Here is an 18452-nt window from a genome sequence, read left to right as displayed (position 1 = left end):
CTTCTTACCACCTGCTGCACTAAGTGACAGCCTTCCTCCTAATGATGTGTGCAACAGCATGGCGTGGTCCCAAGCCACTTTTCCGTGGTCAGCATTGCGTCAGCCCCTCACACTCGGGTTTGAATCTCAGCATCTTCCGGCACTGGCTTTGAGGTTTGGACAAGTTCTTGAACCTGTAAGACAGGGATAAATACTAATATTACAGATCTGTACTGGTTTACTCGTGCTGCTGTGTGCCTGGTGGATTAAGACAGCACAAGTTTATTATCTTACAGCTTCGGTCAAAAGTCCAGAAGTGAGTCTTCAAGGCTAAAATGAAGGTGTCTGCAGGGCTGTGTTCCTTCTGGAGGCTCTAGGGGAGGAACTGTTCTTTGCTGCCTGCCTTCCTTGGGGTCCCCTGATGGCGTCGCACTGGCCAGTGCTTCCAGCATCCCATGTCCTCCGACTCTGGCCGTGCTGCCTCCCTCTTACAAGGACCCATGTGATTACTTTGGGCCCACCCGAATCATCCAGGATGCTCTCCCATACCAAGACCCTTCACCTAATCACAGCCGCAAAGTCCCTTTTGCCATGTAGACGCACATTCACAGGTTCTGGCGACTGGGGCTGTCGTTCTGTCCGCCCCAGGATTCTGCAGTGTAGTGAATGTAAAGATATGGTTCATAGTTTCACACAGGTGCGCGTGCACAGGTGTTCCCACACGCTGTGAGCTCAGCACTGAGCGCTGCATGGTCAGGCACCGCCATCCTCCCCTCACGTGTGTATCAGACCCCTGCGCAGACGGGACCCGGCTCTGGAGCGGATTCTGCTTTTGTCGCCTTAGCTTTCTTGACGTCCCTCCATCTTCCCTGTTGTTCTTGTCCGATGACACATACTCATCCTTGCATTTCAAGATCCCACTTCCCCACGAATGACTTCCCTGGTGTTACGTATGAAGGGTCTCTATGAAGAAAAGCTTTTCATCAGAAAGTTTTTTAGTTTCTTCATTGGTGAAGGTGTCCAGACTACTTGTGAACCAAGTTGAGGGGGCTGGGCCACCAGGTCACACCAGTCCTGTCTAGACGGGTTAGCCAGCAAATGGGGTGAACTCTGCTGTCTAATGGGAATCTTACCGACAGTTCATCAATCGGATATAGCTAGTTGCTTAGTACAACTTGAACATCTAGAACAGGCTTTAATGAACTGGATGATCATTTTGTATAGATGATTATCGATTATTCTCTCGTTTTCTAAGTTCTTCACTTCATTAAATAACTTTTAATGGGAAAAACACTGTGACATAGAAACTATGGGTAAAAATAAAATTCCCCAACTGACTTCATTCTCAGGCAGTGTTGCAGTGTTACTTGCTTCTTAGTCTTTCCAAGGATGGGTGTATGTGTGTGTGTGTGTGTGTGTGTGTGTGTGATGCAAGTCAGAACACCAAAAGGAACTTTGCTCTGCACCTTTATTTTTACACTTAATATAGCTTGGGTAATTCTGTATTAGCACACATAAATCTACTTGATTATATTAAATGGCTGCATTGTTATCCATTGCATTTTTAGATTGTAATTCACTTAATTAGTCCTCTACTGATATATGTTTAGGGTATTTCCAGTGTTCTGCTATTTCAAACTTTCATTGATGTTTTTTTTTTTTTACTAGATCATGATAGCCTTTCTGTTTTCTTGATGTAGATACAGCAAAATGTCCCTTTAATGTAGTAATTATTATACCAATAGTGACTCTATTTTTTTTTTATGAGGGAGCTTGCGAGACTAATTAAAGAGTATGTTGACATGTGAGTTTGGTTGACGTGGAGCTTAAAAGCATTTTCTTTAAAGTTACCTGTTGCTACATCTGCCCTGAACAAGAATTAGAACAAGCTTAAAAGAGAGCTTAAACTAAGAGCCCTCCAGGGGCTCCCAGTGAGTGGGCGGCCAGCTGGCAGGATCAGAAACATCTACCCATCAGCCTCTCCAAAAGCGGTGCATTTGGCATTAGAAGGACATTGGATCTCCGTAGCAGTCACAGGAGAAAGGGACCTGAGGGCTGAGGGTCCGCCATAAGGGCTGGGAGTGAGAAAGCGGAGCGTGATCCTTAATGAGGGCCTCCAGTGTAGGGAGGAGTCAGGAACCTGCGAAGACCGCTGTGAGAGGCGCCATCGCAGCGGCCAGCACAGCTGATGAAGAAAGCTGCGGAATATCCTGGGATTCCTAGTTGCATCTAAGTTATTACCTCCATCGTCCAAGTAAAATACGCCCCTGCGACAAATGCGTGTGTGCCCCACAGGGACACTTCATGTGCCCGTTAGTGTAACTAGCCTTTTAGCCGTGGCCACAAGGAGACTTTGTAATCCTAGAACTGAATCATTTTTCCTGTCACCACCTCCAAAAAACAGGCTTCCATCAAGGCTCCCTGTTGGGGCGCTAGGAAAAAGGGACTGACTCGCCGGGGTGCCCTGGCGGCCTTTCCCGAGTGACTGGAGAAGAGTAGAGGTAGGATAGAATATGGGGCCTCGTCAGAGAAGTGGAGGGGAAAGAGTTGCGTTAGCAGATGAAGCCTGTCCTTGAAAATGTGACAGTATGCATTCATTTGGAATTTATTTGTCTTCTGCATTTGGATCAGTGAAGCAATTAGCAGTGAAGATTCAGTGCCACATAAAAATCTTAAGAAGCCCAGGATGTCACATGCAATGACCGAGCTGGAGCTCTGAAGCCTCTCCGTGCGACAGGGATTGTCATCACCCAAACCTGCTCCAGTGGTGTTAGATGTAGGGATGTAGTCGGAATGAGAATTGGGCAAAAAGCAGGCTAATTGTATAGCTATTTAAGCACATCTTGTCATGGTTCTTGAAGTTTTTATGGGAGGTTGCTAGTTATTGTGGAATTTACCAGTCGAAGAGGAAAATGGGATTTTTGAGTGAAAAAGAATAGCTACTTTCAGCAGGACTCTCTATTCCAATGTATAACTTACTAAAGTTAAGGATATGTCTCTGTTTTGAACCGGTCAGTGGGGCATGCATCTAAATTAATAAGAGCCTGAGTTTCAAGTCATTTTTAAGAAATGAAAATTTAAAACTTTTAGTTTAAGCATTCATATGAATGAACATATGGCTTACTATGTAATTTCTGTAATTTCCAAGTAGAAGGTTTTAGAAGACACACTCTCATGAACAGATGTTAAATTTAAATGGGACATCAATTTCCATGCCCACATATTTGTTCTTGAAGCATGTGAAAGCAGGGGTTTTCTTTTTGCTTCATTTGCTTGGCAGAGCATTATTTTCTGGATTGGGCACGGCTCTCTTTAGGTCAGTTGGCCGAATTAACACTACAAGACACCAGTAGTGGTAGGTGAATTAGTCAAGATTTTAAACTGAAAAAAATTCGGCAAAAAGAGTTAATTCCACTTCTAAAATTGCCCAGTTTCTGCCTGGGGATTTGCTCAGACACCGAGGCCAGCTGACTCCACTATTGCTACTCTCCATTCGGATTCTCTAGGGTCAATAAGACACTATTGCTGGGGTTAGCATACAGGCTCTCCTCTTTTAAGAATTGATTCTGCTCTGCAACAATAGGTCTGAAAGACACCAGTCTATTTTTTTATTGTCTAAAGCCAACTATCACCAACTCCATTTTTCACTCTAGGTTTTTTCCATTTTTTTCCCCACCAGCCCTTAATATTGTCCTGGCCTGCCACTGAGGAAAATAGTATGCTTAGTGGAAAAGAACATTTTGATTTATGGCCCAGGAACTGGAGGTGATGTCTGTCAGCCCAGTTGCACAGTATAGCAATGGCAGTAGACTAGAGGCAATGCCGTTAATAAAATTAATAACACAGTCAATCTGATTTGTTTACAGAATGACTGAAAAACTCGAAAAGGCAATGATCTAGTAATAGCTGACTGTAAGCTAATAGGGCAGATCATTTCGGCACCATCTGATGATTTCTTGGTCTAATTTGGGATGGATATAATCTTACCGAGCGATTGGTTTAGTGTGCTGTCGTGAATCAAAAAGACAGCTCTGGAATTCCTAATTCTTGAGAAAAATGAGAAGTATCTTTTTAAGGTCTTGCTAGTTCAACTGGATGGACATTTTGGAGCACCTAAAATGTCTACAAGTCACAGTAGGTTGTTGGAGGCCAAGTGTTTGTCTGTTTTGTGGTTAAATTGCCCTAATGTGAAAAAATAATGTATTTTTAAATTATGTGCACCTAGAGGAGCCCACTCATGTACTACTCAGGTATGACCTGATATGTATATTTTTTAACAACTTCAGGTTAAAGATAATTAGAAATCGGGAAAGCAGAATCCATAGATTCTTATCTATGTTTTTATGATGATAATTGATAGTGTAGTAGGTGGGTTAGCCAACATCTCTGGGCTTGGCTTAGCTCTGAGTTCTGATCTCTCTGTACTGTAGCAGATCTGGAGGTGAGGCGAATAGCTCTAGGAATTTTTTAGCAGCTAGAAGGTAAGTGTCTATCTTTGGTTCCCAAGCCCTTAAATATCTGTTTTTAGCCGTGGCACATGGGTTTTCTTCTGGTCGCTCAGGAAACGAGGAAACATGAGGAATTCCCGGAGTACAGCCACTTCTTTTCTGTCCTCCCATCGGTCAGTCGAAGGGGGATCATTTCACTCATAGAGGGCTGCGCACGTGATACCCCCAGGGTGGGCTTTATGGCCCGGGCAGTCCACCAGTACCATGCCGGGATTCTCTGCTGAAAGCAGACTAGATAAAGCAGAACAAAACGGCTTCGCTCCAGAGCCCTAATTTATGAAGTTGAAAAGTAGCTGTGTAGGATTCTTTAGTCAATGTAGAAAATGTGACCATGTCCCTCAAGTCTTAAAAATTCTCTCAAAAGATTATTTATTTCCTCCTGGGTATCTGGCTTCCAATCAGAGTCGGCTGCCTCCAGGTAATGATTTGATCTTCTTTGAAATGTAGAAGAAAAAGGGGAAAGATTCAACTTCCTTAATTTGTACAGCTTATCTTCAGGAGCCGAAGAAAATATTTAGCATTTCAAGAATAACTTTTTGTTTGACCTTTTCGGTAATTTGTCATAGAGATTTAATTTAGATGGAAACTTGATATGTTTTTAAAAATAGAATAATAGTTTTGTTTTTTTTTTAAATCAAATATCATGTCACAACTTGAAAAAAATGTAATTTTCAAAACACTGGAATTTTATTTCCCCCGTGATTATGTATTTTCTAGTCTATATAAAAATCTGACCTCTCCTCTTTCCTACCAAATTTTGCTTATTTAATGAGGATGAAGGTCTATGGGGAGAAACATCATATCATAAAATCCACAGATTTAATCTTTTTACCAGCTAAGATTGGCACCCAATAGGATGACCATCCAGTAGGATGGCTATGGGCAACTGGAACCATGGAGAACGAAGCCTTATATAAAGGAGGACCACTGTTTATCATTTATTTTTGCAGACCTGCAGTGCAGGGGAAATGTGGAAAGCTAGACAGAGGGTCAGAGGAGAGCCCCACATAATGGCCATCATCAAAGCTGCCCAGGGCGCCAATTGGTATGAGAATTGTTAGGTATGGAGGTACAAAAAAGAGTGATTTAGGACCCGCGCTCTCATGCAGGCAAGCGCATAAAGGACCACAATAGACTGTGTAAGTGGGGTCACACAGGCGTAAGCCAGGCATGCAGGCTTCCGAATGGGCCTCGTTCTGTCTGAGCGGGAGGCAATTGAGAAGACTTCAAAGAGAAGGAAATATACCAGCGGGGCCATTTAAAATATAAATGGAAATGTGCCAAACAGAAAGAAAAAGGAATAGCGTTCAAGGATGGGGGCTCGGGGAGAACGTGGGCAGGACTTAAACCGAAGCCAGCAGTGTGGAGGGGGATGGGGGTGTTCGGGAAGCTGACCGCTGACCGTGGTGGTTCAGTGGAGGTGTGTGTACGGTGGGCTGTGTTTGTGTTGGGCAGGTGTCCTCTGTGGCAGATGAGCCCACAGAAACGGGGTCAGGTTGCGAAGTGCTTTGAATGCCATGGATAACTTGCAGAGAAGTTCAAACTTTATTCTGTGTAGATGTGAAACCTCCATGTTTTAGGTAGGGTAGTGGCATAATCAGATCTTTGCTGTAGAAAAGTAATCCAGCGTCAGGTAGGAGATCGCGGGTGGGAGGTGAGCTTGCTGGGGGCGCGGAGGCCAGGAGAGAGTCCCGGGGCAGCGCCGCAGGGATGGAACAGGTGGCCTTCTGAGAGTCTTTTCACAGGAGGCCCGAGGATACATGTCGATGGACATGAGAAGGGAAAGGAGTGAAGTGGAGTACTAGGCTGCATTGCTGGGTCAGTGGACACGAGAGAGGATAGAGGAGAGAAGTTTCAGGATGAAGAAACTGTTTCTGACTTTGGTTATGGTGCTCTTGAGAGGCTGCTCGGGAGATTCAGCTAGAAAGCCCGAGTGGGCAGCTAGAAAGATGAGATTTGCACATGAGAGAGATGAAAACTTCCATGAAGGTTAGGGGGCCATGAGGAGGTAGGCGGTGGAAACTGAAAGCAACAGATTTTCTAGGGGGAGGGCGAAGAACAGGATGAAGGGAAGGCTGCTCCCGAAAGTCTAGGGTGGAGGATGACTCAGTGGGTCGTGGTTTTCCTTGGCCCACACGGCAGATCCAATTACCGAGATCCGGGATGGGCAACGAGGTGGGGGTTGTCCTGTCCCCAGCCCAGGTGTGGCACCCGGGCCCTGCCTGCTGGCAAATACAGGCGGTCTCGGAGAGGGGACAAGGTGGCCCCTGAGGCCCTGGAGCTCCCTGACCACAGGGGACCTCTTTGGAGAAATGGGCTTTCTGGCCCCAAATATTCTGGTTACACATTCAGTTTGCCGCTCTGTCCTCGCAGAGTTAAATTTATATTTTCTGGCAGAAAAGTCTCCCCGGCTTAGAGCGTGATGTGTTTTGTTTATTTGGTTAGTTTAAAAAAGAAACAAGCTGCTTATTAAAGGCTTGCATACCCCTATCAATTAATTAACCCTCTGTCAATACCACGTGCTGCACCAACTCACATTTTAATTACATCCTTACCTATCTGCGAGAATTAATTAAATGTGTGTAAACTGCTCTGAAATTTTCTCAGGATGAAAGGGCCTGTGAGGAGTCTACAGATATTAGTGTGATTTCTTGTCTCCTTGGGGTGGGGATGCTGACAGCTTCAGATGGACACGATCTTTCTCTGCAGGAACCTTGCCGGGAGCCTCCTTGTTTGCTCCCAAGTGACTGACAAAGTTGTTCCACAGGGTGGCAGGTGGCCCTGAGACATGGCCAAACCATGTGCGCATAGACCTGTCCCTTTGCAAGAGGGCACATTTGCATGTATGTACATTTTTGCATAAAGAATTTCGGTTGCGTGTGATGCTGGATAAAAAAAAAAGTAACAGTAACACTGGCCGTTATTTGCATTGTTACTGTTGCTCACACTTCGGCAGTGGGATTTAGAGGAGCCGCTGTGGAACCCCAAAGTCCTGAGTCTAAACTGCTTCTCTTCCTCCCTCTTTCTTCACAGCGGGGCGTTTTCTGAAGTGGTCCTAGCAGAAGAGAAGGCGACCGGCAAGCTCTTTGCCGTCAAGTGCATCCCTAAGAAGGCGCTGAAGGGCAAGGAGAGCAGCATAGAGAACGAGATAGCCGTCCTGAGGAAGTAAGTGCCCCACGGCCTCCTTCCCCAACTGCTTTGGGATGGTCGGGTCTGTAATCCGAGGGAGGGAGAAGGCCGCGGGCCGCCACGTGGGGCAGCGGGCCGCAGGGCGCTCTGGGAATGGCGAGTGACGCCCAGAGCGTTCAGAGCGCTTTTCCTCTGCGTGCACTGTGCCTTGTGACATTCGTAGCTGTCATTTGAGGTAGCTATTCTTTCCAGAGATCTCGGCAGTCAAGCTGACTTGGTTTCTAACTGAGACCCGGATCCTCACTCCAGCTGGGGGACCTTGGGCCGGTTCCTGAGCTCTGAGCCTGCTCCGTAAACTGCAGTTAATAACCTCTCCCTACACATAGTCTCAGGATTAAGTGCGATGGTGCTTGACGAGTGTTTGTAAAGCACTGTCCACAGCACCTGCCACATGGCGAGTGCCCTGTGAAGGGTGGCCGCCACCGCCACGGCTACTGGTGTTGTTGCTGTTGTCGTTGTTGCTGTTGTCGTTGTTGCTTCGTTTTATAATTAGGAGATGAAGCTCAGAGAATAAAGCCACTCGTCCGGCGCCTCGCAGCTCGCATGTGACCGGGCAGGCCAGCCCCTCCAGTGTTACTCCACACTCTGCTGGGTCTCCCACGCCCCGCCACACACAGCACCTGGCGCCCAGCACGTTCCACGGAGTCCACTGTGGAAATGTGTCACCTCTTCATCGGGTTTTATTTATGTTTCCCATGTGGAAGAGAAGAAACAAAAACCTCACCTCCATTACAGTGGCATGCACAGAACCCACCGCTCGGGTGTGGCTGGGCCCTCCCAAAACATGACCTCTCATTAGTGAGGCGCCTGCCACAGTCTAGCCATTCCTCCACGCCTCACAAGGTTTGGGGGAATAAATCCTTATTTGGTACCTGCTTTTGCTGTTTGGAGTGTATCTGAGCATTGTGCTATGAATTTTTAAGAGCTTCTATTAATAAAAGATGTTAGAAATATCCTTGAAATTTTTGGGGTTTGGAACCAGCACAGAACAAGAATCCTGTCCAGATAAGCGAAACAGAATGGGAACAAGCCTTGTAGGGCCTCAAAACAAAATAAATGTCACCCCCCACGTTCTTCTTGTATAACCCCCCCCCCCTTGTGTCTCGGGGACCAGCAGTGCCCGCTCAGTGATGCTTGGCTGCCACCAGCACAGACCCGGCTCACCGCGGGGGCCCGCAGAGACCGTCCTGTTCTGTAGCGTATGTGATGTGTGTTCCAGAACAGATGGGTCTGGACAGCTCTTCAGCATAAGGGTTTTGCTTATTTGTGTGGTTGTTTGGATGGTTTCTATGTTTCCCGGATTGTCTATTAGGGACCCACAGAGTTTCAGCTTGTCCTGTGGAGGATCTCATGAAATGAGTCCATGGAAGAGAATTGGGGAGAACAAATTACTCCACTTGAGCATCGAGCAGGAAAACACTATGTTAATGAAACATTTACTTAAATTGCTCATTTTTCAATGAGTGGGCCCAGAGCGAGATTTCCAGAGGTCGTGCCTTTCTTGGGCACAGGGGCCGCCCGCTGCTGAATCGAGATGCCGCCTTTATTTTTATGTGACTCCCTCATGGGCTGAGAAGCCACAAAGCCGGGAAAGTCCGTTTTTATTCTCAGTGGTATCGTCCAGCTGCACGGGCAGGGGCCGCAGAGGTAGACTGTATACGCCATCTCTGTTTACATCACGGTCGCTCTGCTTCGATCAGTGTCTCTACTCCATGCTGCTTCCAGCGAGAGGGCGTCTAAAATGGGGAGGGCCAGGGACTGAGAGCCACTCATTCGGATAGTTCACACTGTCAGCTGGTGGAATGCCATAAAGCATGGCCCTTCCTTCAGGAATAAAGAACAAAGGAATGATTTCTCAGGGGGTGAGAAGGTGATATATCTCCTGGACTGATTTTTTTTTTGGTCCTCTGCGAACGACTTACAAGTGGAATAAGAGGCAATTCCACATCATAAGCAGCCCAAAGCAAAGTATCTGAGTTGTGAAGGAAGTAGTTTTGGAACCACCATTAGAATGCTGTCATTGAAACATTTATTCATTGAACCAATAGTTATTAAATTTCTATGCATCAGGCAGCACTTCTGGGCACTGAGGTTTGAAAGATCAGCTACAGTTCTTGCCCTCCATGAACTCACAGGGCCGGAGGGCAGGGCCGGCCAGCTTTCCCTTTAGGGCGAGGAGTGAGATGTTGTGGAAGACATGGATCCAGATGCTGAGAATATGTGGCTGGGGCAGCAAGGCAGAGGGACGTTGAACTGAAGGAGCAGCCAGGTGGCGCGGCAAGGAGATGGGAGGGCGGCTGGTGTGCCGGAAACCCCAAGTAGCTCATCGGAGCTGGGCGGAGGGTTCAAGGTGAGGCACAGGAGACCTGAGGCTGGAGAGGTTGTGGGGATCGTATACCCCACTTTGGAACGTGAATGTTGTGCTGTAGACCGGGGTCCCCAACCCCCAGGCCATGGACTGTTTGTTACCTGTTAGGAACCAGGCTGCACAGCAGGAGGTGAGCGGCAGGCAAGCAAGCGAAGCTTCATCTGTATTTGCAGCTGCTCCCCAGTGCTAACATCACTGCCTCAGCCCTGCCTCAGGTCATCAGGCATCAGATTCTCACGGGAGCACCAGTCCCTGGTGCCAAAAAGGTTGGGGACCTTTGCTGTAGACAGTAAAGGGAGCCACTGAAGGGTTTGAGTGAGAGAGCAACATGATAAGAATTGTTTCCCAAAAGTTATTGTGGTAGAATTTAGAAGGATATATCGGAGGGGCTAAGACTCAGTACAGGTGGAGCAGTTAGGGGGTCTCCGGGGAAGTCTAGGGAGCAGCACATTAAAACAGGAGCTGTGGGTGTGAAAGACAAATATGAGCATGCGCAGGAAATGGCATCTCCAGGACTTAGGGCTGCGGAAGGGGTGAGGAGGGTTGAGAGGAAATAGGATTGCAGGATAACTATGCGGTTTCTGATCAGATAACTGGGGGATAATAATCTCATTAACTGAGATAAAAAATACAGGAGAGCCGGTCATGCGTTCTGATGCAGACATGCTGAGTCTCAGGGTCCTCGGGATGGAGGGGGCCAGTTGACTCTGGAGTTCGGGAACTCAGCTGTGATCTAGGCTTGCTAGATGTTAACGTTTTCTCAAATCCATACAAAAGAGATATCTTTTGGTACTTCCCATAACTAGATCATTGTAGATAGGGTCGCAAAGAGACCTGATTTATTCCGTGTGCTGCCATATACTCCTGTCATTTGTATTTTCCACACTGTCACACTATTTTTCATCCAGATAGGCCCATCTGAGAGACTGTTTGCATCCTACGTGCTGAATTGATTGTAGGGTGAGAGATTTATGTATTTTGTTGGACTAAAGCAATATAGCTAATATATCCTTAGGGGGTGTCTTTATACTTGCTCTGAAAAGAGCTCCGAAATGAGTCTTCCACTTGTGAAGTAGATGCTAAACCAAGCTTGGAGGAAATAAGAAGTGGAGGGAGGGCGGAGCGCTGTAGCAGAGAGGTGCGGGTCTGACCCTGGCGTGGGGGGGGGGGCGGGGGGCGGGGTCTGTGTGACTCAGCACAGGCGGTCCCCAGCAGCGTGGTCAGCTGCAGCCCCAGGAATGCAGTATTTTATGCATTAGGGGAGACCACATCGTCAGCACTACGTATCCTGGTTCAATTATAGAGCTCTTAGTGTCTGCGCTGTTATTTGTGTAGAGGGCAGACACTACCCGAGTCCAATTTCAAGTCAACACAGAAAGCATTTTTGGAGAAGTAGTAAGGCAAATATATAAACAGTTCGCATTTACACGAGGATCAAGAGAGCAGGAGATGTAGAAAGCCAGAAGATGGGAGACAAGAGAAGTAAAACAAATGAACTGGAGTAGCCCTTTGCCTAATAGTTGGGGACACCGGAGCTGAGACTGGTTAAAGAGGCGCCGTCTGAATGAAACGAGGCACTGGAATTCGACGTGCGGTTCTGCGGGCTTGGTAGGCTGCGGAGGTTTTCCTGGCTGGGGAAGGGCCTGGGTAGGAATTGTTTTTAAATTGTGTGTTCTCCATCTGGGTACACCAGAGAGTTTGCCTCCTTCTCTCTAAGGCAGTAGTTTTCAGCCCTAGTTGCATGTTAAAATCACCTGGGATGCTTTTCAGACCATCCTGAGGCCCAGGCCTCATTCTAGACCAGTTGAGGTAGAAATGGAGGTGACAGCGGGCATCCGTAATTTTACCAAGCACCCCCTTCCCCAGTGATGCTGACACACAGCCAGCTCGGCCCGAGAACAGCTGCTCCAGGGCCCACGCCCCCCGGTGTCGCCTCCGGGGCGGAGCTGCTCTTCCAGTGTCCAGGAGAGTGGAAAGGCGTGTACGCACACGGACACACCGGATATGTTCTCTTTAAGTGGGACGCTCCATTAAGAGGGGTTGAACTGCTTTATCAGAGAGAGGAATTGACCCAAGCCCACCATCCCATCAGTGGGGAGCAGGCACCCCCATTGGCTGGGTCCAAGCCTAAGAACCTAGCTCTTTGGGGTTGGTCAGGTCAGCACGACATGGCACCAAGCACACTATCAGAAGGGGGTCAGGGCTGCTGACAGCCCAGCGTTCCCTGCTGCCGAGGTCAGGATGGGTAGCAGGGGTGCGGCGGGGCTGGACCCTCTGGAGGGGCAGCGAGTGAGTCAGCATGAAACCAGGCGAGAGCAGGGCTCCGGAGGCCGGGGCCCTCCTTGCGGTAGCTGGGTTCTCTGCGTCTCTTGGAGCAGACGCACTTCCCTCGGTGCAGACGACTGGAGGGAAGGCAGCTTGAGCCCTGGAAGGAGAGGACAGCTGGTTTTGTATTAAGTAACAGCCGTCAGAGAAAGACTTCTCTGTGGATTAACTCGTTTAGATGTGGCTTGCTCCTGCGGCTTTGTTCTGATGGCAGGCTGGCCCCGTTCACGCGTTGAAATCATCACTGCTGAGTGCCAGTTTATTGTATGTGTTAGAGAAACATACACTTCAATAGAAATTCATCTATTCAGGGCAAACAGAATCACTTTTCCAATGACTAAATCGCTAAGCTGGTAAAGCTGATATTTGGTTTCTATAGGATGACATTCTAACGTAGACAGACCTTTTCTCTGGAAAACTAGTTTTGGAATTAGGACTCAGGCAGGAAGTCTGAGTAGTAATGGTTAAAAACCATAAGGTAACAAAATAGGGAAGCAGGTATATACTCTATGATCCAAGAACCTTTGGCTACTTTGGAAAACCCCTGCTGCAAGTTCCCTTCATTTTGAAAAACAAACAAACATGCGATTCAAGTAAAACAGGGATGTACTAAGTTGAGAGATGCACTAAGTTACTTAACGGTGGTTATTTGTTCTATGGCGTGTGATTGGAGTCGCAATCTTGCCATGCTTGTAGGAGCGTGCACCTGTGGGCGTATCTGCTGAAGGACCCCAGGCATGCTGGAAAGTCGCCACAGCCCCTCCTGGGACCTGTTCACATCAGGCTCTAATGCAAAAGCCTTAAATCACAGAGATAAGCTGATACTCCCCGGTGGCCCTCCCAGACACCCGAGCTCCGAATCTTGCTGATTTGCTGGACGTCCCCCCTTCGAGTTCTGTACCTAGGTCCCTCTATTTCTGGGAGCCCTGCGGATCTGACTCCAGGGCAAGGAGCTTCTCCCTCCCAGGCAGTCAACTCAGCTTTGTTCAGATCTTTATTTCGTGGTCTTCGTTTATTTCATTCTAACAGCGTGCGTGTGTATATATGTGAAATTTGGTCTGATGCCAACCAACCTTACAGCCGAAAAGGACACATTTGGTGCTTCCCAGCCAGCCTTCTCATGATGCTTTGTCCATAGAAGATAATCTAGGATCATTTTTGATTTGGTTTGAGATTCAGAATCATGCATTTTTTTATTTGTGCTATTAATTGCTTGAGCGTTGCTTACAGAACTCCAAGAATGGGAGGCAAATAGAGTCGGTGGTGTCCCTTTCCGTGAAGCTGGGATATTCAGACTAGCTTGAGCGGGCGTGTGGGTTTTTCTCGCTGGCAACCACCCACCTCGGGGGCCTCCCGCTGCCTGTGGTTTCTGCTTCCCAAGTCACGTGTTAAGCATGGCTCTCACGGGATGGTGGTTTGTCTCCCTGTCTTCAGTCCTCGCTCCAAAACGCGATGCAAATGAGAGTTTAAATGCATGTCCGATGTTGACCCTGTCCACCGTAACTGCACAGAGTCAGCCGCTTGCTGGACTCCAGACTCCTTTGTGAGCAAGCCCCCACTGGATCTTGCTATCTAGTGACTACCTCCCTCCCCCCACACCCCGTGTTTCAGTCTGTTCCCCTGAAAAGAACAGACGACTTCTGAACAGATGATTCAGGCCTCTGCTTCTCCCGCCTTCTCCTTCCTGCTTCAGCGGGCTAAGCCTCAGTTTAAGATGCTCCCTCCTACTGGATTCTCCCTGGTTGTCCCCGCCAGGATGGGCCCTTCCCTCTGAGATCCCACAGTACCAGGTTTCCCTCTGTTTCTCCTCACTCTGCTTTCTGAGAATGTGGGTTTCCTGAATCCAGTCCTGGACTACAGGCTTGAGGGTGAGGATGGAGGCAAGGGATGGGTGGAGCCATCAAGTGACAGTACGGAGGTTGGAGACACTGTCTAAGTAAAGAGGCACCAGAGTACAGAAGAAACCTGTGCTGACTTCCAGTTCTCTCTGGCTTTGGTGACTCCAAGGATGGCAGGTCCCTTGCCAATATGGGGCCTTCTAGAAGAGGAGGCAGATGTGAGGGGAAGATGATTCTCCTATGGCAACAGAGCCCTTAAATCTAGTCTGGCAGTTCTTATCACCTTTTATGCTATATACGTGCCTGTAGATATTTAGAGTTGTTGAAGAAGCAGCGTGTTTTATCACACTTCTAAAAAGAGTGTCAGTTATTTGCATGTTTAATTCTGTGTGCTCTCTCTCTCTCTCTGTCATCTAATCTGCCTATGCGCTTGGGGAGTTCAGCCCTTGTGTGGATTAGCTGTTGGTTTAAATTCCTCCAATAATATATCATGGCAAATGTTTTCCGCTCCTTCTGTAAGCTTACTTAGCTAATGGCTTACACAAATTCCACCAAAATGATTCTAACAGAAGTGTATGTGTTTCGTGTAGCCCAGTAGTGCTAAAAAAGTCAGAACAGCTTAGATTGGAGGATCACACAACATGGAAGATTAAGTATAGGGGGTCCTGAGATGGACCAGGTTGGCAATGACAGAAAAAGATATAAATATATACCAAAGAATCCTCTTTCTTTTCTTGTAAACTTTAGGTTGTGTCTGTTCTGTTTTCTACATGGTTTTGGCATTATTTATGTGGGTAGATAAATGATTTCAGTGAAGTTTTATTTATGACTCATTATCGAGTTTATACGTAATTTGGCGAATAAATTTCATTTACATACTTGAAGGTCCACGGTTATTATTTGAGTCGTTTAAGCAGTTGCCATTTTAAGGCTGCATAACTGACTTTTTCCTCCAAATTGGCTTAAAAGTAAAGCCAGAATCTTAGGTGACTGGCCTGAAGTTTTAAGGAACTGTACGATTATAGAAGTTCTTTCTAAAATAGTAGTCGCATGGAATTTGATAAATTGGATCCATTTTTAGGTTTCACATTTTTCTTTCATAAATATTTTTAAAATGGTGTTGACTGTATGATTGAGACATGTGGTAGATGTCACTGGGGGATCCAAACATCCGGAAGGATATCCATAAACGGATACGGTAGTGTGACAGATTTGGTGTTTTCATTCTCGTTGAAGACTACAGAACTGATGTCCTACATACACACACACGTATATATGTGCATATGTTATACACAATGCATATATTCACATATGTACATATACACATATGTATATAAATACACATGGTTTAAATACATTTCAGGTTTTTATATCTTTCCCCTAAAGAGCAAAAAATTCTTTTTGCTTTCTTCAGTAAATATGACCTCATGGCTGTCAAAAATCTGCTGTCTAATTTACCTAAATAAATAATAAGGCATGTGAAAAGTTTAAAATGTTTAGGTGTTAGGAATTATGCAAATATTAGGCATTCCCACTCTCGTCGTTCTATGCCAAGAGCTGAGAATATCGATATGGGAGAGGTACGAACAGAAGCTGTGGTCTCTGTTTTATGGAAGGAGAAACTGAGGCACAGTGTCGTTGGAGTGAGTGATGGAGCTGGAGGAGCAGCAGAAGCGTCTCACTTCCTACCTTTCAGGGTACCCAGCCTTCCCTTCTGTTGGAACTTGGGACATTGTAGATCAAACTGGTAGGAATCCGAAATCCTATGACTCCCAGCAAATAGTAAGAAAAAGATGGCAATCAGTTTTACCAGATAATAGTTATCAATAGATTAATTGAAGTCAATTAATTACATCGATAGACTGATAACTCTAAAATCAGAATTCGGTCTTTTGTCCCAGCGTAGTCACTGGAAATCTAGAGCACTTTTTATCTGTCCTTTGAGATTTTTAAATACGGATATTCTCACTTTGTCGTTATTTAGAGACTAGCTGGTGGTTCCATGAGCATTGTGTTACGCACTCTTTACAATAAAGCTGTGAAGTGGATGTTATCATCCACATTTTACAAATGAGAAACGGGGCTGTGTGCACGACATCTCCGGAGGGCTCGCAAGGAGTGACAAGCACAGTAGGAAGGCGGACCCGGGTCTGTGTTCCTCTGTGACTTATTGCCCCTGGACCCCAGTGTCTCCGTTTTGTCCTTTGGAGACAGGGCCACATGGTCTTGATGTAGGCAGAGCGCGCCGCATGCAGGGAGTGCCCATCAGTGGTGCAAGAATAAATCTCTAACTGTCTGTCTTGCAGTGCCATTAGAGAGGCCATGTAAACATATTGGGGAAGACCTGAGAACCAGCCTGCCTAAGTTTTCATCTGACTGCATCACTTCAAAGCCATGTGACAGCCTTGGGCCAATTATTTCAACACCGCCTCCATTGTCAGGAAAAAGGGGGCGATATAACTGCGTGCCTCACAGTTTCGTAGGGATTAAAGAATCAGGGCATGCAAGGCACTTAGAATGATGCCTGGCACATAGTGTGGGTTCTCCAGATGTTTGCTGTTCATATTATTACGTGACCGGGGACATCTGGTCACACAGTGGGAACAGGGAGAAGCTGCCTTCCCAGAACTCAATCACAGCAGTATTACCTCCCTGTGGGGTGCCCTTTTGGAGCCCAGGGAAGCCCCGCTGGCCGGGGAAGCAGTGGCAGCAGCAGTGAGGTGGCCGGCCCTCATCTGGTGGAGAGGGAGCTGCAGGGCATGACCCAGTGTAGCTGCAGAGTTGTCAAGAATATATCAGTTTTACTGTTTTTCTTACTGAAAAAAACTATGACGACTGCTGCTCTCCTTATATCTCCCACTGTCTGCTTCTTCTGACATTAGAGTCACAGAGCATTGGAACAGGAGAAGGAGCTTAGAGATCTTGGTCCAGTCTCTTGACTTCCAGTTGAAGAACCCTATCTAGAGAGGTCGAGTGACCGGCCCAAGGTCACAGAGCTAACTCAGCAGACGTGTAGCCGGAACCATGGTTGCTAGCCTCCTAATTTAGAATTCTTTCCACATTACCACGCTGGCTCTCCCGTACAGCGTCCCTCAGGAGATGGCAAGAAAATAACTGTGCCTCATGTTTGTAAGACCCGTGGTATGTATGGCAGGGAGTGAAGGCTGCCCACGTCACTTGGCCAGGTTCCAGGGTGGAATATTGAATCTAGTTTCTGAAATTCCCCTGGTGATTTCAATTAGACATGCTGTTCTTTCCTCCCTCTGCCTTCTCCCGGGGATGCGGGGTTGCTATGGGTTGTGATTGCTGTCATGCTCTGCCCAAGCTGCCTCTCGTTCTCTGGAATTCACCAGAAAGGAGCTCAGAGGCCTGTCTGATTCAGAGCCTCTGTTAAAGGTGAACCATCAGGATGCTCATTCCCATTCAGGTGTGTTTGATGACACTGGTCCTTGTGTGAGTTTCTTGTCAATAGAATGGAGATACCACTTCTCAGAGGTACTGGTACTGTAGGAGGGAGCCAGCTGTAGGCTGTGGAATAATCTGGAAAACATGGCAAGCTCTACTCTGGGGAGCAGCCACAATCCAAGAAGACCTTTTCACTCCCCCTTCCCAGCTGCAGACTAGGGAGGCCTGTCGATGATTGGAGCCCTGCTTCCTGTTCTTCTTGGCCCTGTTTGATCCTCTGCCCTCTCTACACCTTTCTGGGATGTTCTGGAAACAAAGGGAGGGCTGCCTCCTCATCAGAGTGGGTTTGAGGGACTCAGGGTCATCCTGAGACTGAGCAGAGGCTGATTTAACCACCAAGAAAAGGTACCATGTGCAGAATAAACCCACCTGTTCAAGAGCCACGGGACTGTTTTCAGTGGCAAATTTTTATACATGTAGTATGTAACTTTTTCAGGGTATAAAAGTGAACTTCCAGAAAGGAGTTTTCATTAAAGCATTAGATATTCTTTCTAGTGAGCCTCCACACTGGGGAGCAAAGCGGTAATGCAGCCGTTTCTTTAAAATGAACACTTTTCTGGTTGGAGTTGACTTGGTTTGTTTGAATTGTGTCTCCGCAACTCCAAACCCCATTCCCTAGCCATGAATGCCTGGTGCGTTGTTGTCGCTGTGTTTGTGGTTTGTTCAATCCAGGTAGGGTCCCTCCAGGACAAAGCCAGTTGATACAGCCACCAGAGTGCTTCCTGTCTTAAGACCTTGCAGAAGATCGTAGGAACAGGTCAGTAAGCCGGATGTGACTCA

The 18452-nt window shown here is 47.1% G+C and overlaps 1 protein-coding gene across 4 annotated transcripts in view; it reads left to right on the top strand.

The window, feature by feature from the left end:
• The window catches only part of CAMK1D (calcium/calmodulin dependent protein kinase ID), a 336799-nt gene that overhangs the window by 117289 nt on the left and 201058 nt on the right, over positions 1–18452 (top strand). For 3 of the 4 annotated variants that reach the window (XM_016134431.2, XM_016134432.2, XM_036228185.1), the window contains exon 2: positions 7521–7652. In XM_016134431.2, the coding sequence (XP_015989917.1) occupies positions 7521–7652 (132 nt within the window). Of the gene's footprint in view, positions 1–7520; positions 7653–11234; positions 11653–18452 lie in introns of those variants that run through there. The other variant, XM_036228183.1, reaches the window with a different exon arrangement.

Source organism: Rousettus aegyptiacus, unplaced genomic scaffold (genome assembly GCF_014176215.1).
Source record: "Rousettus aegyptiacus isolate mRouAeg1 unplaced genomic scaffold, mRouAeg1.p scaffold_m13_p_10, whole genome shotgun sequence".
Lineage (NCBI taxonomy): Eukaryota > Metazoa > Chordata > Mammalia > Chiroptera > Pteropodidae > Rousettus > Rousettus aegyptiacus.
Note: the sequence above shows the minus strand (reverse complement) of the source record. Positions and strands in the feature narration are given on the sequence as shown.